Raw genomic sequence first — 26,094 nt, 5'->3', positions numbered from 1 at the left:
CCTGCTACTAATATTAGTTCCAAGGACAGGGAAAATTAAATTCTTGAAGAGAAAATCCCTAGGCAACTATTGGTCTATTAAACATACAAGACTATAATTCCCACATGATGTGTAACGACTCAATGTACAACAGTTATCAATAATAAAAAATATTTTAATTCATACAAAATTATTTAAAAAGACCATAGTTAGTTCTGTATTACTCTTTAGGAAAACATATATGGGACAAGAACATCATAGCATAAACACCATTAATGACAATGATAGATGTTTTCAAAATGCTGCATACAAAAAACAAATCTGTAGGTCCTATACATATGGTCCATATAGGAAAAAATATACAATCAATCATTCAGTGAACTGTATGTTGTAAAGATAATACAAATCAAATCAATATCCCCTTGATATAGTTTTTTTATTGTAATGAATCAACAAAAAGTTTTAAAATGTTTTTAATAAACCTATTTATATAATCCTATTGTTACATCTGCGTAGTTACACACTGTATCTAGCAGAAGTCGGCATCCCTCCTTTGGCTTTATTTTTGTATGAAGCGACGTGTGTGGTTTGGGTGATTGTGAAGAGTAGTGTGTATGATATGGTTCACCAAAGGATACACTGACGTTTATTGAGTTTAATTAAATGAAACAATAAAAATGATCGATTGATAGATGATTGATTGATTGAATAACCAAGTATGAGTGGAGGGCTAGCTGGATAGCTTCTTATTTTTTCTAGGTAGGTGTGCACAATCTGCTTACCTTTTGGACTGATGACTGCTTCTCTTCTTTCACAATCCAAACGACCCACAGCATTGGATTCTCCTTCTGATTTTATGCAGAATGAAACCTCTGATGTGTTAACCACATTACCTGTTACCAGAACACAAGTTTAACCATACTTTAAAAATATGTAGCATTTAGTCAATATAAAGGTAATACAAAATACGGTGTACATATGCATTACATGTCTATAGAGGCTCTGTACTGGAGTGCTTACGAGCTAAGAGGCTTAAGATGGGTTTTGTGGTGTTCCGGCTCACTTTGAACATGTTTATGAAAAAAAGCACCCAGAAGGTGGGCAGGCCTTAAGGGAGGTTTGTTTACATTATGAATTCTATCTCAGGGGCAAACAAGAGGGCAACGTTGGAAGCAAGATGTGATAATGATCAATCTATATTTCTCTGTACTATACAGTACTATATAAGATGGATCACATCAGATTAATATAGATCATATTACTATATTAGATTGAGATGATTGGTCAAAACAAAGACAGGCACCCAAATTCAGAAACATTTGCTGCATATTGAGACTCGAAAGTGAAAGCTTCTTCAGCGACTTTTAATGATTTATTGTTATTATTTAACATGCATATTGGTTAATCTCCGCATTTAAAAGCATCAGTAGGCTTCATCATTTACCTGAGCAGGTACTGATTTCTCCTACCCCTCCTGTGCTATCATAACCCGTCACACTCCGATCTTCTTTCCTCAAACACATGTTTGTATTGGAATACTGAAATTCTGAGGAATAAACCAAAACTGATTTATATTTCTCACAGTAAGGTATGCATGACTTCTTGACACTAGACATTCGAATTTTGTGTTGATCTTTTTATTTTCAACATCTGACATTATTGTAAAGTATGTAACTTTCAGAGTAATAAATCAACATCATAATTAAGGCAATAGCTTCTATATATAGAGTTCTATACAGCACGAATGCATTTTTAAGCAGTGTAAATAACAGATATGTGTAGTGATGCATGGCTGCTGGTTAAGAAAATGCAGGAACGCACAGAAGCTTGTAGGTTACGAGGAGGCTTTATTTGTCAAGCTGGTTCAAGTAGTAATACAAGTAAAGAAGACAGAGAACCCACCAGGAGCAGGTGTAGTAATATTAATAAGGTCAGCCCTCCAGCACATCACATTCATCGATTTCATGGGGGAACAAAGAAGGTAAGATTGTGCGCCAGGAACTATATAAGGAGGGATGCCACATATCTCCCTTCTTCACAAAACAGAAAAACAAACAACTGATGGGTTACACACCCAAAGAAGAACTCTCACGGGAAACACCCAAAGAAGAACTCTCACGGGAAACGCCCAAAGAAGAACTCTCACGGGAAACACCCAAAGAAGAACTTCCACAGGAAATCTCACAACCATACAGAGTTATGAAGACGAAGACACTGAGGCTCTGACTAAAGACAAACCCTTAACTCAACCGGTTCCGCAAGTAAACCGGCTGAAAAATAAAATCACTTAACACACACACCAAATGAGTTGGCCAGATTCACCTAATGGAGAACCAAGGTTAAGAGTATCACAACCAAAGAAAATGCCTAAATACACGCAAACACTCACGCATGCACGCACACACAAAATAACAGCCACAACATAATGCTACATGGAAAGCCTGAATATCCTTAACCACTAAAGAAGGACATTTTGCAAGTTCAGGGTGCAACAAAACGTGACACAAACAAACAATTCCTCAACCCCTGAGGGAGGACGATATATAGACCAGATGCATCTTATCCAGCAAAGGGGGGCGGGGGGTTATCGTAAAACAGAGTGTATCGGTACGTTTCCTTAACTATCGAGGAAGGACTTTTGCAAGTTCAGGGTGCAATGCAAAATAACATAACCCTATCTATAGCTCCTTACCAGTGAGGGAGGACGATGCAGACCATGCAAAGCTCAACCGCCGAAGGTGATCATCGTAAAAAAAAGAGTGCAACAACACTCTAACCTTCCTAAATGCTGAAAGCATATTGCATGTGCATCTCAACCCGCAAATAGAAGATCACTGCAACATGTGTAACACAGCGCACCTTAATGTAAGCAGGGGCACAGCCTTAGGAGCGTTTGACCAATGAGGGACATCACTGTGACCCATAGGATGCAACCAAATCTAGGGTGCAAAATCCCTGAAAATCTCCAGTGAAGGAGGAGGCAAAATGTGCCTTAACAGACACGGAATTCAATCCTTAGCAACATGGGAAAATAAGTTGCCACAATAGAATCGGGAGCAGTTAAGGGTGTAGAAATGTGGCAGTCATTTGAGTTTGCACACTGAACACACATCTTTGTATTCACATGCTTCACTCACGCAAAACAATAGGCACACCCATATAGAAAACAAACCTTAAACCGTAAGGAGTAGTTTCTGTCCTGTAACTCCAGTTCTGTAGTAGGGGTATCTCTGTTATAGTCATAATCTAGGGAATAGTCCCGCCCATGTGCGTGACCCCGGCAATCAAAAATAATCTCTTAAATTGTCAAAATAATGCAGACACTGCAAAGACACTTAAGAGAGAATTTAAAGACAAATAATGCAGCCTATATCCACAGGCTACACTGTCCAGTACTTCAACTAGAAATTCCACCAAAAAAACACCACACACAGCACAGCCTGCCAGTTTCTACCATAGAGAAACTTGCCTCCCCCAGTCAAAGACTCTGGAATGATAGAGAGGAAGGTAGGGACAGACAAGCCCCATAGGCTGCCATTATGTGGCTTAAATAGGATACTGTGCCTTTAAGAGAACTTTCCAGAACTTCTCCCAGTATCCCAGAATGCATAGCAGGTCCCTCTACTTTCAGTTCTTTTTGAAGGCGAAGCACGCCAGACCTGTCGCATTCTTTACATGATGAAATATCTCCACCGGGGAGGAGGGCGGGCGCTTATGACTATAACAGAGATACCCCTACTACAGAACTGGAGTTACAGGACAGAAACTACTCCTTTTGTAGTAGGGGATCTCTGTGTATAGTCATAATCTAGTGAATAGAATGGCAAGCCCATCCCCACACCAAAGCGGCGGTGGAGAATAATACATAACGCCACTACTGTGCGAACAAATTCCGCAGCGAAGCCTGCCCAACCTGAGCGTCTGCCCTGGCGTCAGTGTCCAGGCAGTAATGCTTAGCAAAGGTATGAACCGACTTCCAAGTGGCTGCCTTGCAGATTTCAGCAATTGGCACGTTACGGAGCAGAGCCGTCGTGGCAGCTTTGCCCCTGGTGGAATGAGCCTTAGGCTTACCTCCTAAGGTCTTATTAGCCTTCTGATAACACAATTGTATGCAGGACACAATCCACCTAGAGATGGACTGCTTAGAGGTCGCAAGACCCGTCCTGACCGATCCATAATTGATAAACAACTGGTCAGACCTACGAATATCTTTGGTTTTATCCAGATAAAATTTCAACACCCTCCTAACATCCAGAGAATGGAGAGACCTCTCCGCTGGGGATGAAGGGTTCTGAAAAAACGTAGGCAAAGTTATAGTCTGGTTGACATGAAAATCAGAAATAACCTTGGGAAGAAATTTAGGGTGAGTACGTATAACAACCTTAGCAGCATGAAATATAGTATAAGGCTCATTACAACACAACGCCTGAATTTCACTCACCCTGCGGGCCGATGTAATGGCCACGAGGAACGCCGCCTTCCAAGACAGGTGCTGCAACGAAGCCTTATGAATAGGTTCAAAAGGTTCCTTCATCAATCTGGACAGCACCACATTCAATTCTCATGAAGGCGAGGGAAGCCTGACAGGAGGGAATACTTTCTTCAATCCTTCCAGAAAACCTTTGATCACAGGGATCTGGAAAAAGGAAGTCTGTGAAGGGCATTTCCTGTAGGCAGTCAATGCAGGCAGATGAACCTTAATGGAATGCACATTAAGGCCAGACTGCGCCAAATGTAAAAGGTAAGGAAGGATGACATCTTCCTTACAGGTCGTAGGATCATGGTTCTTAGACTGGCACCAGATACAAAACCTCTTCCACTTGTAAGCATATGAAGTCCAAGTGGAAGGTCTCTTGGACTCCTTCAGTATGTCCATGCAATCGTCGGGCAGATTCAGATGGCCATATTGCACTATCTCAGGAGCCATGCCGCCAAACTCAAAGACGAGAGGTTGGGGTGTAACATCCGTCCCCCGAACTTCGTGAGAAGGTCCGGCCTGCACGGCAACCGAATGTGAGGAAGGAGAGACCGGTGAAGTAGGTCCGTGAACCACCACTGCCTGGGCCACTCCGGGGCGATGAGTATCATCCGAGCCCTGGACCGGGCCAGCTTGATGAGCACCGCCGGAATCAGGGGAATGGGAGGAAAGGCGTACAGAAAGCTGTTCGTCCAGTCGATCCATAACGCATTCCCCAGCGTCCCTTGCTGGAAGTACCTGGAGGCGAAGTCTCTGCACTTGCTGTTTTCGGCGGTGGCGAACAAATCTATGTCTGGAGTTCCCCACCTTGCGAAGACTTCTCCTAGTACTTCGTCGTTTATGACCCATTCGTGGTTTTCCTGAACCAGTCTGCTCAGTGCGTCTGCCTGAACATTCTGCACACCTGGCAGATGGGTGGCCGTTATCGTCAGTCCTCTGGCTAGGAGCCAGTGCCAGATCGTATGCGCCTCCTGTGACAGAGTGCGCGATCTCGAGCCCCCCTGCTTGTTGAGGTAATACATCGTGGTGGTATTGTCCGTCTGTACAAGCAGAGAGTTGGTCTGGAAGGACGGAAGAAAGGCCTTCAGCACCAAGTGAACAGCCCTGAGTTCCAGGAAATTGATGTGATACGTGGCCTCCATCGGGGACCACGTGCCTTGAATCTGTAGAGTCCCGGAGTGCGCTCCCCATCCCAGAAGAGACGCATCCGTCACGACAGTCTGCGTGGGAATGTCCTTGTGAAAGGGAACCCCTCTGAGGAGATTCTCCGCCGAACACCACCACTTCAGAGACTGTAGAGCATGCAGGGACAGTCGAATCTTGTCATCCCAAGATCCTTTCCTCTGATCCCACTGGTCCTCCAAGCACTCCTGCAGTGGTCTCATGTGCAGCCGTGCGTGTGGCGTCAGGAAGATACAAGAGGCCATCGATCCCAGTAGAGAAGACACCGTCCTCACTGTTGTAGATGGAGTCGTCATAAGAGCCTGAGCCTTCCGAAGGAGTGATAATCGTCGCTCTTCCGAAGGAGACACGCTTGCTGACAGCGTATTGATGGAGGCTCCCAAGTACTGTATGCATTGGACCGGAGTCGGGACAGACTTGGCCATGTTGACGTGCAGCCCCAGCTTGTTCAAGAGAACGCATGTCTTCTGGAAGTGTGCTCGCGCTTCCGAGAAGGAGGATGCCTTGAACAACCAATCGTCCAAGTACGGGTAGACGAACACCTTTTTCTTCCTTAGGTGTGCTGCCACCACCGCCATGCACTTCGAGAACGTCCTTGGTGCAGACTTCAGCCCGAATGGGAGTACTGTGTATTGATAGTGATTGGTGCCGACTTGGAACCGCAGGAACTTCCTGTGTTTGTGTGCAATGGGCACATGGAAGTAAGCATCCTGTAGGTCTATAGCGCATAGCCAGTCTCCCCGTTGCAACTGAGGGTAAATCTGATGCAACGACAGCATGCAAAATTTTTCCCTGCGAATCCATTTGTTTGCCTGTCGCAAATCCAGAATAGGCCTGAACTCGTTCTTGTCCTTCTTGCGAACGAGAAAGAACCGGGAGTACAGACCTCTCCCTCTCTGAGACAGAAGTACGTCTTCTATCGCCCTTTTCCTCAACAGGATATCTGCTTCCGCCTGAAGCTCGCGCAGCTGAAACTGCGAGCTGACTGGGGGAATTGCTGGAGGAGGGCTGGTGAACCGCAGACTGTATCCATTGCAAACAATATTCAGCACCCACTTGTCCTGAGTAATTTTTCTCCACTCTGCCAGAAAAAATTGAATGCTTCCCCCTTACCGGAGTGGGTAACGGATCCGGGGGAAGTAGGTTCCTAGGGCCTAGACCCAGCCTGGCCCTTGGGCGCTGGGGCCGACTGCTGGCCACCTCTGCCCTTCTGGCGCTTCTGGAACGGCTTACGGAACTGGTGTTGCTGTTGCGATTGCCCCGAAGCCTGTCCCCGTCCTCGGCCTTGCCAGCCGAACCGCCGTTGGAAGGGGCGGTACTGCTTTTTGGTCTCTTTAGGCTTCTCCAGGCCCACAGCCGTTAGCGTCTCGGCCTCCGCCTTCATGCGGGCCATTTCATCGTCCGCATGCTTCCCGAAGAGGGTCTCCCCGGAGAACGGTAGATTGGCCACAGCTAGGCCTATATGAGGCGTAATTTGTCTTGGGTTTACCCTCCTTGTGAATGGTGCTGAGTGTGGCTATTCTCTGGTCTTTACTGTCTGTGAACATAGTTCGCAGATATGAGGCTAGCTTGTCTGGGGCTAGTTTATATAGCTTGATTGGTAGGCCATTGGGGCCGATCGCTTTACCCGGCCTGAGGCATCTGACTGCCAATGCGATTTTGTCATTTGTAAAGTCACTCTCCCGGAAGTCTCTGTCCTGATCTGACAGGACCGGAAGGGCAATGTCTCTAAGGAGGGATTGTGAGTCGCTTCAGTGTAGGAAGTGTGCGTGCTGTAAATGACGCTAAAGTAGTTCACAAATGTGTCGACAATAGCTTGTGGGTCCATTATGGATCGCCCTTCTCCATCCCTCAACTCCGGCACCAGGCGGGACGCTAGTTCCTTCTTGTCCAGCCACACAATAAGTTTCCCTGCCTTATCTCCAAGGTCGTACACCCTACCAGTCTGTTCTCTCCCCATGGATTTGGCTCTGTCAGTTGCTATGGCCTTATATTCATCCCTTTTAGAGCTTTTCTTGTGTAACTTCCTCTCCCAGCTCCTCTTCCAGTTTAAGGACTGCCTCTTCTATTTCAAATAGGTCTTTTATGTTCTCCTTTCGAGCACCAGCTATCAGAGAGAGCGATTGCCCCCGTATGCCAACTTAAAAGGCATCCCAAAATGTTGGGGGGAGCACACTGTGCCCTCATTGTCCTGAAAACAATGATCTATTGCCTGAAGCAGGGCCTTAGTACTTTGGGGTCGTGAAGATGCCATGGATTAATGGGAGCCACTCTGCCTGCTCCACCCCGCCCCAGCGTCAGATGAGCTCATAGTGGGGAATGATCTGAGATGCCTCTTGCCATGTGCCTAACCTCATTGATGTGTGTGATCTGGGAGGCTGGGACGATCAGATAGACTATACGAGAAAGGCTATTGTGTGCCCCAGAAAAATAGGTGTGTTGGACAGAGTCCGAGAGGTATGTTCTCCATGCGTCAGCGAGGCCCAAAGCCTCCAGGAAATCAGGTAGCCATCTGGTCGACACCCCAATGTCTCAAGCGGGTGTCTGTCTTGTGTCCCAGAGACTACCGCGTTAAAGTCCCCCTCCCATCATCAGTAGTCCCTCTGGAAGAGAGAGCAGCATGTCCCCCAAGTCCCTAAACGTGTGGCTCTGTAGACCCGGCGGCATATAGTCGGACATGAGAGTAAGTGTGCGTCCCTCCTATTGCCCCGTGGCGCCAATGTACCTCCCCAAGTCATCGTACCATGTGGATTGGATCGTAAAAGGATTGGAGTTTCAAGTCATAATCCCCCCCCCGCGAGCCAGAAGTGAATCCTGAAGTGTGCAATCAATTTGTACCCCCACCTACTCAGCGCCTTGCAGGTGTTCCCAATCAGGTGAGCTTCCTGGAGGAGGACCACATCAGGAGTGTGCCTACTGATATATTGCAAAACCACATATCGTTTGATCTTGTCCCCAAGCCAGTTAACGTTCCAGCTCAATAGTTTAATGCTGCTACCTTCATGCTCTCCCATAATTGGTTAAGTGAGTTAAATATTCCTCCCACATTACTACATCTTTGTGTGCTAATTCGTCATGAACAAAACAAATCTTCAAAACCCCATCCCAACAACCCCCCTCCCTGCTCCCCTGCACTCTGGGCAATAAATAGCCCATAAACACAACCATGCAGATTGCCTGTCGCCCAAAGGTGAACTAAAAGTAGAACTGCTGGGTTTAGATAGGCGTCCCACCCTCCCCTCCTCTCCGTGCAGCCAATCATGTTCTGTCCCATGCATAAATACAATGTCTCAAGAGTTGTGCCTTCAACAGTTTTTTGCAAGCTCATTCAGCCAGCAGTTGTGTTCGAAGTCCGGTACCTTCAGCAGTCTCTGAGTCCAGAAAACGATCACTAGGCAGGGAGGTTGCACTGCGCCCCCGTGGGGGTTGGGGCCCATTGTACCTCACCAATGGAGTCTATCTGGTGTCTCAGCGGGGGTTATAGTCTGCAACTCCTCACCAACCTTCAAGCCATTCTGCTGCAGCTTCGGGAGTGTCAAAGAACCAGGCCCTCCCCTCCTTCTCCACCCGGAGTCGTGCAGGAAAAAGCATGGCGTACTTCACTCCTTTATCACGTAGTGACTTTTTAACAGCCAGAAAGGATCTTCGCTGCCTCTGAACTGTTTGTGTAAAATCAGGGAAACAGGAAATTTCGGCGTTCTCCAGGCCGGAGCGAGGAGCTCACCCTGGCGTTTTGCAACATCACTTCTCTGTCGCGAACGTTCAGTACCCGTGTGAGCAGCGGTCTTGGAGGAGCCCTGGGTTTCGAGCACCCCCCAGGGACTCTATGTGCCCTCTCAATCACAAATAATTTTGACAGGCCCTTAGGCAGCAGGTGTTTAAGGATGAGTTCTTCTACGAAAAGGTCTGGTGCTTGTCCCTCTTCCCGTTCCGGCACCCCCAGGATTCTTACGTTGTGATCAGCCTTCGTAGTTATCCAGCTTACTTTCCGCTAGTTTCCTGAAATTCTGAAGCTCTCGGACTTCACTCTGAAGTTGTGAAGTGTCCTCCACCAGGCTCTATGTTCTGACCTCTAGTTGTTTGACCTTTTCGATAATTTTATAGAGGTCCACCCTGATGAGTGTCCCCTCCGAGGAGATCATGTCCATTCTTTGCTCCAGAGAGGATTGGACCCCTAAAATGGACTCCATGACATCTTTAAGAGTCAATTCGGGGGAACTCTCTTCTAAGGTATTCGTCGCCTTGTCCGTCGCTGATTGATCCTGAGGTGTCGTTTTTGGAATCGCAAAGCGGTCCAGTTTATTCTGTTGGTCCACTCTGGACCCTTTTGTCCCGGACATGGCGGCCGACATTCGGGCCGTTCCCACACCAAACTGTGCTGTCTTCTGTAGGCCTACAGGGCTCGCTCTCCACTCCGCAGCGGCCGGGAGGCAGACCCGTATTTGCTGCTAGGTTTCAATGCAAGGATGTTGTTTGCGGCCCCCCAGGCACAAGGCGCAGCCAGCGATACCAATGACCGTCCCCTCTCAGGACCGGTATCAGAGAGTTCGTTTACCCTCATGCAGGCAGTAGGCGCCAGGTATGCTGTGCCTGGGTCGCCGCAGGAAGGCCTCAAAGACCGCCGGAGGCTGAACGGTGTACCTGTTAGACGAATGGCATATCGGGGATGAAAACGGATGTGGCAGCCAAGCCGACGATTTTATAGAGGATTTACAGGATAGTCTAGCCCCTCCCGATGCAGAGTGATGTAGGCCCGATGGAGCCCAAATCGCAGTAGTGATCCGTCTCCTCACCTCAAGTGCGGAGATGGTGTCTGTATTGCTTCGGGGAAGGGAGGGGGGTTCAAGGTCCCCACCGCACTGCTCCTCCGCCAGGAACCAGCAGAGTCTTTGAGAAGTGCAAGCGAGCCAGTCTGGTCGTTCCCGGGGGCCGCGGCTCAGTGCCTGGTGTCAGTGCATGATGTGCATCCGACTTCCTCCCACTGGCTTCACCCGGAAATGTGTTGGGCACTCCTCTGTGAAGTCTTCTGCCGGATCTCGCAGTGTCAGCCTCCACAGCCGCTGCAACGGGCCGATGTCAGCCTCGGTTCAGCTCCCGGCTGTGAGTTAGAGGTCTACGGCCTTACGTCGTTACGTCAGCGGCAGCTAGGGGCACTTCACCGTCCGGTCGCGCCCTTCATTTAGGCCTCAGATCTTTGCTCGTGAGAACTCCGGCTCCCGGCCAAATTAGGCTGCGATTTTGATGTCGGCAGTCAGCAGACACTCTTCTGTCTTTTGACAACTATAGGGACCGTATCTGTGTAGTGGATTGACAGGGATGGGAGAATTAAGACTGAGCTACTTTATCAGGCGGCCATCGCCCTACGTAGCCACGCCCCAAGATGGCACATTCTTAAGTACTATGACGAATGGAGTGCCTTCAGGTGGAAGAGGGAGTCTTCTCATGATTTTTCCTCGATGTAAAATGACTGTTGTCATGACAATTGTCAACAGGATTGAGCACTCCAGTCTCTTTTAGCCCAGAATTAATTGGTTTACCTCTAGCTAAATTAAGGGCATTTTTTTTCTGAAGCCGTGAGGAACAGGTTAAAATGTTAGAGTCAGTGGCAGGGCGATCTCTTAGGGATGTCTCCAGGGAAGGAGGAACTGCAGGAGGTGGGTCAGAATTGGAGATAGGTATAGTGTTTGTCCCAGGAGCTAAACTGGATAATTAGATAGACTTGAGCCAATCAAATTTTTAAATGACATATCGATGCTATTCAGAATACGTAGAAACGGTTCAAGGAGTGACTTCATTACTACTTCAATCGAAATAATAAATTGGGTGTGCGATAATGAGTCCTCCTTGATTTCATTTTCATTTGATTCTGCATCAATATCCAATTCTAAATCCCTTGTGCTCAGGAGGTACCACTTTTTCTTGCGAGTTGCCGGTGGTAATGCATCTTTCTTAGTCTTAGCGTATGCCTTTAACTTTTTGGGCGGAGGTGGGCATGAAGTGCTTAAAAGACCGCCTTGCTGGTTAACACCGGTATTAATTGTGTTTGAAGGGGCTTCCAATACATTCAATGCCATGGCACCCATCTCTAATACGGAGGTCCCCAATTGTTCACTGTCTATGGGGCGTTCAAGTCCCGGCAATGTACTATTGTTTAATGCTCTTTTTGTGGCCCCCAGTCTGTCCTCCACAGACTCGATCTCGCTAATGATAGCCTCCGTAGCGGTAGTCAGAAAACAAGTGATGGTTGTAGTTAACGTGCAATCCTTATTGGTAGGCATGGTTGTTTTACATTTTATCATCTTCTTACCTGGGATTGCACGTTGTAGATATCCACCCGGGCAGTAAACTGTGGCAGCCAGCTAAGAGACCTGGCCCAGCCCAGCCTCGTCTGCGCGTCCCGCGCTGCGGGAGTCCGAGGACGTTTTTATGCGCTACCAGGCGCAGAAGAACTGTGTTAGCACCTCCTGGCGCCTGTCGTACTGGGAAATGTGGTCCAGATGGTCCCGGTAAGGCAGGCAAAGTTACGGCGTGCAGTAATAAAGTGCTAAATTGTGCTGCTGTCCCAAGAGGGCTCCCGTGCTGTGGGAGGCCAAGGCCATTTTTATGCACCACCAGGTGCAGAAGTACAGTGTTAGTGCCTCCTGGCACTTGTAGTGCTGGGAAATGTGGTCCAGATGGTCCCAGCAGTCCCGGTAAGGCAGGCAAAGTGATGGCATGCAGTAATAAAGTGCTAAATAGTACTGCTGCCCCAAGAGGGTCCCGTGCTGTGGGAGCCCAAGGCCCTTTTTATGTGCCACCAGGTGCAGAAGAACTGCGTTGGTGCCTCCTGGCGCTTGTAGTGCTGGGAAATGTGGTCCAGATGGTCCCGGCAGTCCAGGTAGTCCCAGCAGTCCCGGTAAGGCAGGCAAAGTGACGGTGTGCAGTAATAAAGTGCTAAATTGTGCTGCTGTCCCAATCTACTCTCTCAAGGGGCACTTCTAGTGAATCCACCTCCTCATCAGCATGTGGGGCCTGGAGTGCTACAACTAAAGCTTCCCATGCTCTGGCTGCATCTAAAGTTTTCTCACTCCCTGTTCTTTGAGCGATTTGCAACTTGAGTATTCCTTCACACTCTGCCCACTTATTTAGTTCCTTCTTCTACCTGGCTACAGTTGGACCATGTTTACCTTTCCGGGACATGGTAATATCCCTTTTGGCTAGGAGCAAACCCATGTCTATAAATTTTCTTGTGATTTTATTTTTGGATGTGTGCGGGAACCAGTGCAACAAGCAAGATTTGAATGATGCCACAGTGTCCCTGTCAGTGACTCCAGCCAATATCGCCATCACCTCCTCACAGATATTGCCCAATAGTGGGCAGTCCCAGAGCAGGTGCTTGAAGTCCATATTGTCTGAATTACACCGGGGCAGGCCGCAGTATGGGGCACAAAGTATTTATTAATTTTATTCGGAGTTAGGTATGCCCTGCGTAATGTGTAAAAGTGTACCAGTTGGAATTGTAGTGTAGTTCCTATTTTCCCAATAGGCTCTGCGCATTGGAATAACATAAACGATAGTTTAGACGTAGAACTGAGGTCGACTAGGTCTCTATTGTATATTTTAGACTTAATTTAGGTTTGCCAGCTAGCTCAGAGGTCACTAGAAACTTTCTCGAATGAACAGGGAGGAGTGAACTTCCCTGATTAGACAAGAAGGGATTCATCTTCTGACAACCGCATAAACATGACAACTTTGCTCCCCCAGAATAAGGAGTATATCTCCAGAGTTGTGTGAAAACAATAGATAGCTATTTCACTCAGTCAATCGTGCATACTTAGTTTCACCGGAGTGCAGAGAAATAGAGAGATGGGCATTTTCAATAAAAGGTGTTATTTATTGAGCAGTCTTCTTTCTCATGCAAGAGAAATGAATCGCCACAATTGCAATACTTGGTATAAAGCAAAGTGCGGACAGTAAAAGGAGTATTTTGAAATAATACTGTAAAAGCATTGATATGGTTTCTGAGCCATATGATACTTAATCTCCCAGTAACCCGCAAGGGTGACTGGAAACACTGGAGCTGGATTTTCTCGGCAGGAGAAAAAGACAGCGTCTTTCTCAGTGCGTCAAATGGGAGGTACGGCTTCCTTCGGCACTCGCATCAGCTGGGCTTCGGATAAGTAGATAGCCGCTCTGCTCTGCTCCACACCACCGTGTGTTTCTTAAGGCAAACGTTGGTATATTTATACCTGGATGGTGCCGAGTTTGACGTAAGGTTGGACAAGAGACATCAATAAAAGATGTCACTAAGAACTGGCCGTTCTTTCGGACTCGCAGGAGTTCTAGGACAAATCAAAACAAAAGCATGGGGAATTCCCAGGTTGCTGCAGGTTTGGTTTGTTGAAAGAACTTGTTGTACTTTCTAGGAGTCTAAGGAAGTAGCCTTGCCGTATTTGGATTGCATTGGCTATTACTAAATATGGATATGATTCTTATGCCTTTATAAGGGTATGATTTGTTATAACCACATAAGGGCATAAATCGGGAATATTTAATTAGGTTCCTAGATACGATCACAACAGAATCTCAAATTTCTGGAGCTTTTCCAAGCCCTCTCCACCAGCTCACCCCAAGCTTTCTCTGGGATATCTACTCCCAGGTCCGCCTCCCATTTTAGGCGCAGCCCCGATAGGGGGATAAGGCTTCCCTCTGGATGCGCCTGTACAGCCAGGTGACCCCCTTAAATGTGCCTGCTGCCATCACTACGTACAGACACCCCAATGACGTTGGTAGTTCAGTGAGTCTCCTTCCCCAGTGCTTTCATATGGCCGCAGTGAGGGTGGAGTGCAATAGAACCACCCCCGGGTAAGAGGTACTGGTCCTGCAGATCATCAAATGGGATCAGAGCCCCCTCTTCATACAAGTCTCCCATCGCAACCAATCCCTGGTCCACCCAATTTGACAGTCTCTGCAAGCTACCACCATGCGGTAAGGCCTCGCACATAAGTAACAGGATTTCTGGGGCATAGGGGCACCCAATCTTGGCTCGCCGCAGGTATCTGTGCCAGCAGCGTCTAGCTGTGTCTAATTCCATGGGAAGGGTCTGGGCACGGATTGGGAGCCGTAAAGTAAGTCGGGATAGGAGCCTCAGAGTCATCGAATCCTCGCGCCCGTCCACCGCTCCCCGTAAACGCCCCGCTACCCACTTGGTAAGCCATTGGAGCTGTTCCGACAAGTAGTAGGCCTCGAAGTCAGGGACCGCCCATCCTCCTTCTGCTCTCGGACTCATTAGTACATTAAGCGCCACTCGCCTGCCCCTCATAAAAACCCCGTAACCATTGATCTGAGTTGAGCGAAGCAGCGTGACGGTATCCAAATTGGAAGGGTTCCAAAGAAATACAACAGTCTCTGTAGAGTCACCATTTTAAGTAAGGCTACTCTGCCTGCTACAGACAGTGGCAAAGTGCTCCAAAAGTCAAAGTTACTTTTTGTGCTCCTTATAGTTCTTCCTATGTTGCCCTCTAGGAGATCTCCCCGGGTGTGATATATTTGCGTGCCCAGGTACGTGAGGCATCTATCTTCCCATCTTACTGCCTTATTTTCCTGTGGCCCTACTCTGCCGCCCTTCTTCGGGAATAGGCAAGATTTCGACCAGTTCACCTTTAAGCCCACCACTGCGCCCAGGGCCTGAAGTAAGTCCTTCGCTCCCCGAAGTGCCTCCCCCAAATCCGCTAGGAACACCAGAAGGTCGTCAACGTACAACGCAAGGTGGTGTGTCAGCCCATCAACTGCAAGGCCTTGATAATGGTGCGCTCTGCGGGGTCGGGCGGCAAGTGGCACGACTGCAAGGGCGAATAGTAAGGGGGAGAGGGGACATCCCTGTCTAGTCCTCCTCCCCACCCCAGAGGCATCTGATATCAGGTTCCCCATTTTTACCTGAGCAGTAGAGCCGGAGTATAGAAGCGCAGTCCAGTCCACAAACTAATCTCCCAGCCCAAACTGCTGCATCACATGAAACAGATATTGCCATTCTAGGCTATCAAATGCCCTTTCTATGTCCACTGCGAAAATCGTCGCCAAGTCCTTCTCAGAAGTGTCTGCCCCAGCAACCATAGTAGACCCTAACGTTAATCGCTGTATTTCTGGTGGGGATAAACCTTGATTGGTCCTTGTGGATCAGTGTTGTCATAGGTGGGAGTATTCGAGCAGCGAGTATACGGCTGAGGATTTTGTAGTTCAGATTAAGCATTGAAAGGGGCCGATATGCCATTTTGTCCCATGGTTGTTTCCCCGGTTTAAGCAGGGGTATGATAATTGCCTCTCTGGTTGTGACCAGCAAATATCCCAATTGTTTTGCCGCATTATATAACTGTACCAATTTGGGGGCTAATAGATCAATATATTTGAGGTAGAATTCAATTGATAGCCATCAGTTCCTGGGGTTTTGTTTCTTGCCATATTTTTAATGGCCCCTCTCACTTCCCCAAATTCCACGTCCCGCCCCAGTGTATCTGCTAACTGTTCATCTAAAGCTGGTAGGTCCAGGTCTCGCAGGAATCTGTCCATTTCATCGTCTACTAGAATCACCCTGCACTTATACAACTCGGTGTAGTAGTCTAGGAACAAGTCATTTATGCCTTGCTGATCATATCTCGCTTCGTCATTCTGATCTCTAATCTCTAATATGGTTGTGCCTATGCTAGCCGGATTGGCTAGCCAGGACAGCAAGGCTCCCGATTTGTACCTCTCCGAATGGGCCCTCGTTAAATATTTCTTATAGTCAAAGCAGCGAAGGAGTTCAACCTGTACTGCTTCACTAGCCTCTAATAGTTCTTCCTGTTTATCTGCGTTCTCCGGCATTTCCTGTTCTAGTTTCCTGAGGCGCTGGTCTGCTCTCTGCACATCTTTGAGTAGGACCCTCGAGTACCCACCATTTCTGATATACAGCGCCCCCTGATGACTGTTTTACTTGCATCCCACTCTACCAGGGTGTCCATGGCTGTGTTAGCTTTTTTGTGGAAGTATTGGTCAATAGCCAGGCCTATCAGGGTATAAACCACCTGGTCCTCAAGGGCCTCCGGCCTCAACCGCCACGTAGGTATTCTGGACCGCGTTTGGGACCAATTTAGACAGACCAACTCTGGGTTATGGTCAGATATCGTCCGAGTGAGGTATTTACTACTGCGTATTCCCTGATGTACATTAGAGGATCACAGGATTGCATCCAAACACACATGCATTTCATGGAGCGCCGAAAAGAAGGAATAGTCCCTAGTGCTGGGATGCTGCGCTCTTCAAGAGTCCACCAACCCCCATTTCTGCTGCCAGTTCCGCCATACTTCTGTTATTCTATGTGTGGGTGCATCAGGAAGAGGGGGGGTGAGAGCGATCAAGGGCAACATCCAGTATGCAATTAAAGTCACCCCCCAAAAAAACAGAACCCGTGAGTACAGGTGCCAGCTTCCTAGAGAGGTGTGAGAAGAAATTGGATATGTCTGTTTGGTGCATAGATACTGCCCAGTAGTAAGTCCCTGCCATCTAGCCTTCCAGAGACTACTTCATATCTGCCATCAGAGTCTATGATTTGTTGAGTGCATTGGAAGGGTACTCCCGCCCTCACCCATATCATGACCCCTCACGTGAATGCCGAGAAGTTGGTATAGAACACCTGCCCTTGCCACCGACTTTGTACTGCCACTCCCTCTTTCGCCATGCTGTGGGTCTCTTGGAGTAATGCAATCTGGACCCACCTACGGACCAAATATGCATGTATTTTATGCTGTCGGGTATCGTGTGCATCCCTCTTACATTCCACGAAATACATTTTAATTCTAATGCGGGTCCCATTGTACCGATGAAACCTTTCTCCCGGTGAAGTCTGCCCCAGTGACACTCCTGCCCCAACATCATCATTCTATGAACCAAACATGACACCCAACTCCCCCTCCCCCAGGACAGGTACTGGTGAACTAGTCCCCATCCAAACTGTATCTAACTGTGAGAACATCCATTAATGAATAGAGGGCACTAACAGTTCCGGCGTCAAACTCCCGATCCGCTAACCCCCCCCCCACCAATACCTGTATCGATTAGTTCGGCCCAGACCAGCAATCTGGAGTTTCATGTTATGCTGCCGCTCCTAGGTGAGTCCATTGCTCGCCCCCTCAAATGGAAGTTACAGCTCAACCCAGGAGGTTACCTACTGGACAGGAAGGTCTCCACCCTCAGACAATATCGTCTGCCGTTTGAGGAGTTATTTTTGGAAGCTCCATCTCTGAGATGTCGGTTTCGCTAGAAACTGGTGATCCTACTAATCGATCTGCTTCCAATTCACTTTTACTGGAGGCAGGGCTGGAGTTACTGTGGCTGTGTCTTGCTACTTCTTGCAGCACTACTGGGACTGTTTTGCGGCGAGTCCGTTGTAGAGGATCGTTGGGCAGGTAGTCTTCGCATGTCCAGCCAATCCCAGGCTTCTTGGGCTGTGCTGAAGAACCGCGGCCCTGCTAGGTCTGCTACTCTGAGACGCACGGGAAAGAGCATGGCATAGGGTAGTTGTAATTGACAAAGATTCTTTTTAACAGTTAAGAAGGATGCCCAGTTGCGCTAAACTTCCCTGGTGAAGTCTGGGAAAATCATAACAGCGCTATTGTCAATTTCTAATGCTCCCGTTTGGCGGGCTTGCTGTAAGATATGGTCTCTGTCCCAGAAGTGTAACAGACACGCCACTATCGGTCTAGGAGGGCGCCCCGGGTTAGGTAGGCCCGCTGGGACCCTATGGGCTCGCTCCAGTGCAAAGAAGGAGGACAACCCCTCAGGAGCCACTTCTGCTCGCAGTAAGTCTTAGAGAAACTGAACCATGTTCTCACCCTCTGACTTTTCAGGCACTCAGATCAGTCGGATGTTGTTTCTACGGGAGCGTCCTTCGCTGTCCTCAGCTCAAACTTCCAGCACTTTGACTTTCGTTTCTAAGTCTGCTAGTGTCTTCTGCATCTCAGCCATCTGTGTTGGTAGGCCTCCCAGTTCTCTCTCAGAGGTTGTCACCCGCTCTTTGAGCTTCCAATGGTCATCTTTTAGTAGGTCAAATCGGCGCATTTTGGGTCTATTTTCCCCTCCAGAGCCTGTCTGGAGGCCGCGATCACTTGCATAATGTCCGCCAGCATGGGTTTTTGGGGAGTCAATTCCTTATTGACTTCCAACACCTCTTCCTCGTCGTCAGTCTGTTTTCCGGTGGCATCAACATTCAGGACATTAAATTCTCGTTTCTTCTGGGTTCTTCCCATGGTCCCAAGTGAGCACCTGGTTTTGTCCTCTGTGCACGGGTGGGTCTGGAACTCAGTAGGCTGCTCTATTGTATTGCGCCACCCGTCGGACGTGGTGTACTGTGAATCGTCCAGAGCCGTAGGCCCCCTGTGGCCTTAATGATCACACCCGTATAGCAGCTATTCCTCAGAATCAATTCCGCTCCCCTCAGAAAGGACGCAACCCGCAGTCAGGGCCGGCACCTCTCATGAGTGATTAGAACTGCATCCCCCGAAAGCCGCCAGGGATGCATATTCTTCCTGTATGCCAGGAGGACGATCCCCTTCCAAAGTCACGTTGCACCACTTGAGCAGCTATTGCGCAAAAGGTCAAAAGCAGCGCAAGGGCCCACACTGTTCTTCCTGAAGGAGGTGAGGTCCACTGCGGAGTCCTGCAGCAGGGTGTATTTTGGGCACACGGCCCCTGTCTTCCCAACCAACAATATTTTTCGTTGTCGTGCAGTTGTGTAGCGTGTTAGTATTTAGTGGTGCTTATTGCAGTGCGGGCGCCTCCGCCACCCCAGGTCCGGTCGCTGCTGCAGTTGATGTTTGGGCCTTCACTGCGTAATGGTCTGTTAGGCCTCTTTGCAATGCTCTCCCCACCACCGCATCAGTAAAGACCTGCTGCTGTCCGTGAGGGTAAATCCCTGCTTTTAGTGGTCCCTTGGGCTCCCAGGTCTCCCCTGCGCCACCTTGAGGGCCAACACCCCAACCTGTTATGAGGACAACTGTTCCAGCGGGACCCGTCTCCTCTCCTACAGCCGGTGTGAGTGGTGCAGGGTCTACCTCTCGCGCCGGCGCTCCCCTGGTTCACTCTTCTGTGGGCCCCTCTGGCTTCAGGTGTAGCACATAAGCAGGGCCGGACTGGGAACTGAAACCGGCCTGGCAAACTGCTCGGCTGGGCCCCTCAGGTGGGAGGGGGTGCAGCTGAACGGTTTGCTAGGTTCGGTTTTGGCCGATTTTGTTACAGGGGCCCGATGTTGCCGACCCCCGGTAACAAAACAGGCCCCCAGGGGCACAAAACCGGCCCCCAAACTAGCGGCCCACCAGGGAAACGCCCGGTGCCCGCTACGGCCAGTCCGGACCTTCAAGTAAGGGATGCTCCGCTGGCAGTTCAGGCACTCCCCAGTCAGCACTACACCACTCAGACAGCCGCAAGTACTCACAGCTCTACTCTGGTTTCTTCTCTGCTGAGTTGAGCCTTCAGTGCAAGGTCCGTGCGCTGTGCGGTGGCACTTCGGGTCCACCTCCAGAGGCACTCCGCAAGCGCCGCTGCATCAGCCAGTCGCACTCCACCCTTCCCAGGACTCCAATACTGTTTCTGAAACCAGGGGTATTGGTCTGCAAAGTTCATCACTGAGTCCTGGCCACCATTTCAGGACCTCCGGAGTGTGGGTGCCATTTTGCATCCGTCTTCCCTGAACTCTCGCCGCCTCACGGGATGTCTGCCACTAGCTCCGCCAAGCTTTCCTCGACCTACCGTTGCGACCACCGTGTCTCAGGGCCACCTGCAGTGCCAAAGAACTCTCGTCGTCTGTCGCATTCACCGCGGTAGCTGTCCGTGAGAGGTACTCGGCTCGCCTCGAGGCGCGGCCGCCATATTGACTTTGCCTGTGCCCGTCCGTCTCGCTCCTATTTCGGAGCTTTTGCACTCACACCAGGCTCCAAGGAGGCCGATCCCCCTCGCTCCCAGCACCAAGCGTCTCTCGGCATACAAATCCGTGCCCCCAGCTGTGTCTGGGGCATAGGATAATTGAATACAGGGGAAACGGCGATAGGAGCTCCTCAGCTCGCGTCCGTTCCCATAAGCTGCTGGCCACGCCCTCGTCATAGAATGATTGGTACTCATCATCATCAAATACCTTTATTGCGCTTCACAGTAAAGAATGCATGAAAGTACAGGTAAAATGTAATTACATATAATAAAAGGAACTGTGATAAAAAAGTGATTATAATACATAACAGCTAATACACGATTAAGCTGACAAATGTCATATCAAAAACTGAAATATAACAGATATATACTATGGAGCTTTCCGAGATCTTATAGCTGCCAATAAAAATTATGACACAGCGAAATACACAAACATGGTTTCTAATTGATAAAATGTGGAAAGCGCTAGTGCAGAAGAGAGAAGAGAACATTGATTTAAAAGTGGCACAGTAACATTCTTTATCTCTAGCGTGTAAAATGGACAATAAAAGAGAAAATGTTCAGTAGATTGAATTGCCATATCATTACAAGGGCAAGAGGGTAAATCATTTATAGACAAAACATTATTCAGGTGGCCCTACATTAACGGAATATAATTTAATCTAAATCTAATCAAGATATGGCTATGCTGTATATTCTCCACAAACACAAGGTAAGAACTATGGTCTAAAGGAATGTGAGGTAGTCTGTCAATGATCCTAACAGATTGTTTGCCTCAGTATATTTCCCATCTTTCTACTACTGCTTTCCTTATAAAAATATCTTTTAAACTTCCTTTAGGGAATTTTTGGCATAAGGACGTCATGTCATATAAGAGTGCAAGCCCCAAGGAGGCATGAGTTTGACGAACATATAAAGAAGCCAAGGGATTTTGAGGGCAGGATCTTTCATCATATCTATCTTCTGGTTTAAATCAACCGAGCTTCTTTTCCAGACTGAGAATCATAGAGTAAGTGGGGACAATTTAATATCATCAGTGATAAAAGGCAGATTTAGTTCCTATTGAGCAATAAAAGTATTCCCTGCTAAAGGGTGTGAAAGCAATCATTTAACACATTTGTCCTCTATGATTTGAAGTGCACCCACCTCTGATATTCCCCATATAGCTGCTCTGTAATTAGCAATTGACACAATTTTGGCCAGATAGATTTTAGACATTTCCCTTAATGGTTTACATCCTATTTTCTTAGAGAACCTAAAGATGGCAGCAGTACTTTGGGCCATAAGATTTGATTGCATCTGCAATACCTCCTTCCAATTCTGCTTGTTATCAAAAACAACCCCTAAATAATTAAAACAATGAACTTGCTCTATTTTGTCCCAACTCAGATGGAAGCTAAACTGCTTCTTCTTTGGACCCTCCAAATCCATGATATGAGTTTTTGCTTTATTAACATGTAGGTCCAATTTATTCATAAAAGCAGAATAATTACAATCAAATGTTGAAGAGCCAAAGGGGTCCTTGCCAGCAAAACACATCATCTGCATAAAGCAGAATTGACGGAGGAGTAGTCAGAACGTGGGGAGTATCTTTTGCACTGTTACACAAAGCAGTATTTAAGTTATTAGTGTAAAGGGCAAACAGAAATGGTGCAGGGACGCACCCTTAACTCACGCCCCTTTCAATCTTGAAGGAATTAGTGCATTCACCATGTCTGCCATACCGGACCATGGGGTTAGCATCCCTATATAAATCCCTAATAAACACTATAATTGCCTAGTTTACTTCCATTTCCTTCAATATGAGCCAAAGTTTACTATGCACAACACAATTAAAGGCCTTAGAAAAGTCCATAAAGGCCATATATATATAGTCCCTTTTTGCCACTGTATACTTTCCTATCATCAAAGTCAAATTAAGACACTGGTCAATGGTTCCCCTGCCCTTCCTGAAACCATACTGTACATCCATGAGGCTCTTGTTATCCTCCACCCAAGCTTCCAATGTATTTAATATTAGTCTACCCATTAGCTACCCATTAGCTTGGCCGTACTGTCAAGTGGAGTGGTGTGGCTCACTGGTTAAAGGCGGCAGACCCATAAGCAGAGAACGGCCCAGGACCAGGGTTCAATTCCCGACGCGGCAGGGTCGTGGACCAGGGTCAAAACGGACTTGATAATTCTCGCCTCGGTGCCTACTCTAACCAGGGAACACACTCGGCAACTCTGGGCATTAAGCTTGACTCATCTCTACAACGGCCCCCCACAGACGCTGGGGATGCCTGGTTTCACCTTGGCGATACCCAGAAAGGGACCATCTCACAGGGAAAACCAGGACGGGTTCCCCAGCGGTCTTCAGCGCCAGGATACTCCATGGAGTCGCAGTGCGCTTTACAAGTACACCCACATTTACATTTACATTTAAAGATATAGGTCAATATTTCGCAGGGGAGGAGGAATCCCCTTTCTTGAAGATTGGGGTGATAACAGATTGTTTCCAAGAGGGCAGGGGACCAGACTGTGCAATTACATTAAAAAACACATTTAACAGAGGAGCACAAAAGGGGATATTCCATAGAAATATGTCCATAGGTACCCCGTCAGGCCCTGGCGCTTTCATAGATAGCAACTGAGTCAATGCCTGTATAATTTCTACAAGCTCAAATGAAAGATAGAATAGCTGCTTTTTTACGTGGACAACTATCTGGCAAATTCAAAAGGTCCGAAATTTTAAAGATTTCCTGGAAGTACCTTATCCAGGAGTCTTCGTTAATGTGTATGTCCGCAGAGGGACTGCCGTGATTATTTAAAAAAAAGGAATTGTTAGATTTGGTGGTCTCTAGTTGGCAGAGGTGGGTACCTTTGTCCAAATAGGGACCCTTCCGTCTAGTCAGGGTAAGGGGGTACACTCCTAAAATAACCCCTGCTCACCTCCTAGGTAGCTTGGCACGAGCAGACAGGCTTATCTCAGTGGCAGTGTGTAAAGCATTTGTGAACACATACAGTAACCCAGTAACAGCACTACAGATGGACACCACACAAGTTGTAGTATAAAAATAAGTATTTTTATATAGACTTAACACAAGACCACAAACGACAAAAATCCACAATACTGTACTTAAAAATGGTAGAAATAGCTTAGTTCTCTTAGAATGTAAAATGCAACACTTTGAGTTCACGCAAGAACGGTGATGCGTCGGGTCACTACTGATGCATAGGGGATGCGTCGGTTCTTCTCTGCAAGGGGAGGTGATGCCTTGGTTTTTACTGCGTTTCTGTGGCGATGCAGCAAGCAACGATGTGATGTGATGAAGATCAGGTGCAATGAAACAAAGATGGCGTCTTCTCTTGGATGCGGCTACTCAACAATTCTTTTGAGCCTCGACAGGCACTGTGACATGCTTCCCGGTGATGTGGCGGCGATGCGAGGCGCTTCAGCAACGATGCAACTGCTTGTAGCAGCGACACGCTTTCCCAGCGATGCGACAACAGCGGCTGCGACATGCTGCTCTAATGATGAGGCGGCATCTGGTGCGACGTCGATTCTCCCCTCCGGCGATGCGAGGCGCTTTTGCATTGTGAAGCGACTGCGGCAGTTCGGCAACACGCTTCTCCTTCGTGAGTCGCGCTTCCAGCTCCTTGCGACACGCAATCCCTCAGAAAGACCAACACAACTGCAGGCACTTCCAAAGATCTCTTGGGGAGCTGGTGGGTGAAGTCTGTTGTCCCTGAGACTTCAGCAGGAGGTAAACTCTTTCTCAAGCCCTTGGAGATCCTTCACAAGTTGATGAAAGTGCACACAAAGTTTCTCTCTCCTTTCTTTGGCAGTCAGGCAACCACTGCAGGCCAATCCTCCAAGCAGCACTTCAGCTTAGGGATAGTCTCTCCTCAGTCTCCCTTGTTCCTCTCCTCAGCAAAGGTTTATTTTTGTTTCCCAAAAGTGATCTAAAGTTCTGTGTTCTGGGTCCCCCTTTTTATACACAGTTTCTCTTTGTTCTCTGAAGGCAGAGCGGCCTTTGCCTAGTCCAGGCCAGGTCTGGTCAGTCCTGGAGCACTCTGTTTACATGACTCCTTCTTTCCTTTCACAGTGCAGGGCAGGGACATCAGACGCACCACAGGAGGTGGAGCCAGCATTGTGGAGTGAAGGCCCAGAATTATTCAGGTCTCGGGTGGGATGTATGACGTTACAACGCATACTTTTACAATGCATACCTTTACAACGCATTTTTTACAACGCAACATCCATTACAACGCATTCCATTACAACGCATGCCATTACACCGAATTTTTTAAAACTACCTTTACAACGCATTCCATTACAACGCATACTACCTTTACAACGCATCCCATAACAACGCATACCATTACATTGCATGTATGGTAAGTATTGGATAGTGTAGGGGTAAAAATTACTATTCAAACTCCAGGGGGATGCAACAGTAGGGTAAGTGTTGGATAGTGTAGGGGTAAAAATTACTATTCTAACTCCAGGGGGTGCAACAGTAGGGTAAGTGTTGGATAGTGTAGGGGTAAAAATTACTATTTTAACTCCAGGGGGTGCAACAGTAGGGTAAGTGTTGGATAGTGTAAGGGTACTATGCGTTGTGATGGTATGCGTTGTAATGGTATGCGTTGTAATGACTGCGTTGTAATGACATGTGTTGTAGTGGTATGGGTTGTAGTATCATGTGTTGTAATGGTTGCGTTGTAATGGCATGCGATGTAATGGATGTTGCGTTGTAAAAGTTTTGCTGTAATGGTAGTGCGTTGTAAAAGTTGCGTTGTAAAGGTTGTTTCCCCCCAGGTGCAACTCCTCCCTCCCATCTGCATTCAGATCTCCCTATTCAGCCCTGTGCTGACTCGCCCTGTCTCTTGGAATCCCCTAGCCCCTGCCACGCAAACTCCAGACAAGGAATACACAACCTAGCAGAGGCAGGATTGGATGGTTAGTGAAGAAAATACCTACTTTCTCAAAGTGGTATTTTCAAACACAGAATGTTAAAACCAACCTCAGTAAAAAAGGTGTATTTTATCATTCTGAGTTCAGGCGTACTAAACTCGAATTGTTACCTAGTTCCCTGAGTCAGTTAGGATTATAAGATGTACTAATCAAACTTCCCATTCTGGCCAATGGGGAACAGGTAGCCTTGCAATAGTGAAAAACGAAAATGTCTGTAATTCACTATTAGGACATGCCACACACATCAGGGCTTGTCCTACCTTTTACCTACAATGCACCCTGCCCTTGGGCCTACCATAGGGGTGACCAATATGCAGAAAAGGGAAAGTTTGGGGACTGGCAAGTGGGTGCCCAGGTTGCCCAGTCAACATGGCAGTACCAGACTGCACAAAGGCTCTGCAATGGCAGACCTGAGACACACTTTTACAGGCTGCTTCTGTGGGTGGCACAAGCGTACTGCAAACCCTGGGCACACTCAGTGCACTGTACTAGGGACTGACAAGTAAACCAAACCAGCCAATCATGGAGTCACTAATCCATACATCAATTTACATTAGGGAGAGCA

The 26,094-nt window shown here is 47.8% G+C and overlaps 1 protein-coding gene across 2 annotated transcripts in view; it reads right to left on the bottom strand.

The window, feature by feature from the left end:
* The window catches only part of LOC147732647 (uncharacterized), a 583,719-nt gene that overhangs the window by 263,555 nt on the left and 294,070 nt on the right, over positions 1-26,094 (bottom strand). For both annotated transcript variants that reach the window (XM_086957159.1, XM_086957160.1), the window contains exons 5-6: positions 1,424-1,525; positions 762-872 (exon numbers count right to left, since the gene is read on the bottom strand). In XM_086957159.1, the coding sequence (XP_086813285.1) occupies positions 762-872; positions 1,424-1,525 (213 nt within the window). The remainder of the gene's footprint in view (positions 1-761; positions 873-1,423; positions 1,526-26,094) is intronic.

The sequence above is a fragment of the Lissotriton vulgaris genome, chromosome 2_1, assembly GCF_964263255.1.
Source record: "Lissotriton vulgaris chromosome 2_1, aLisVul1.2, whole genome shotgun sequence".
Classification (NCBI taxonomy): Eukaryota; Metazoa; Chordata; class Amphibia; order Caudata; family Salamandridae; genus Lissotriton; species Lissotriton vulgaris.
Note: the sequence above shows the minus strand (reverse complement) of the source record. Positions and strands in the feature narration are given on the sequence as shown.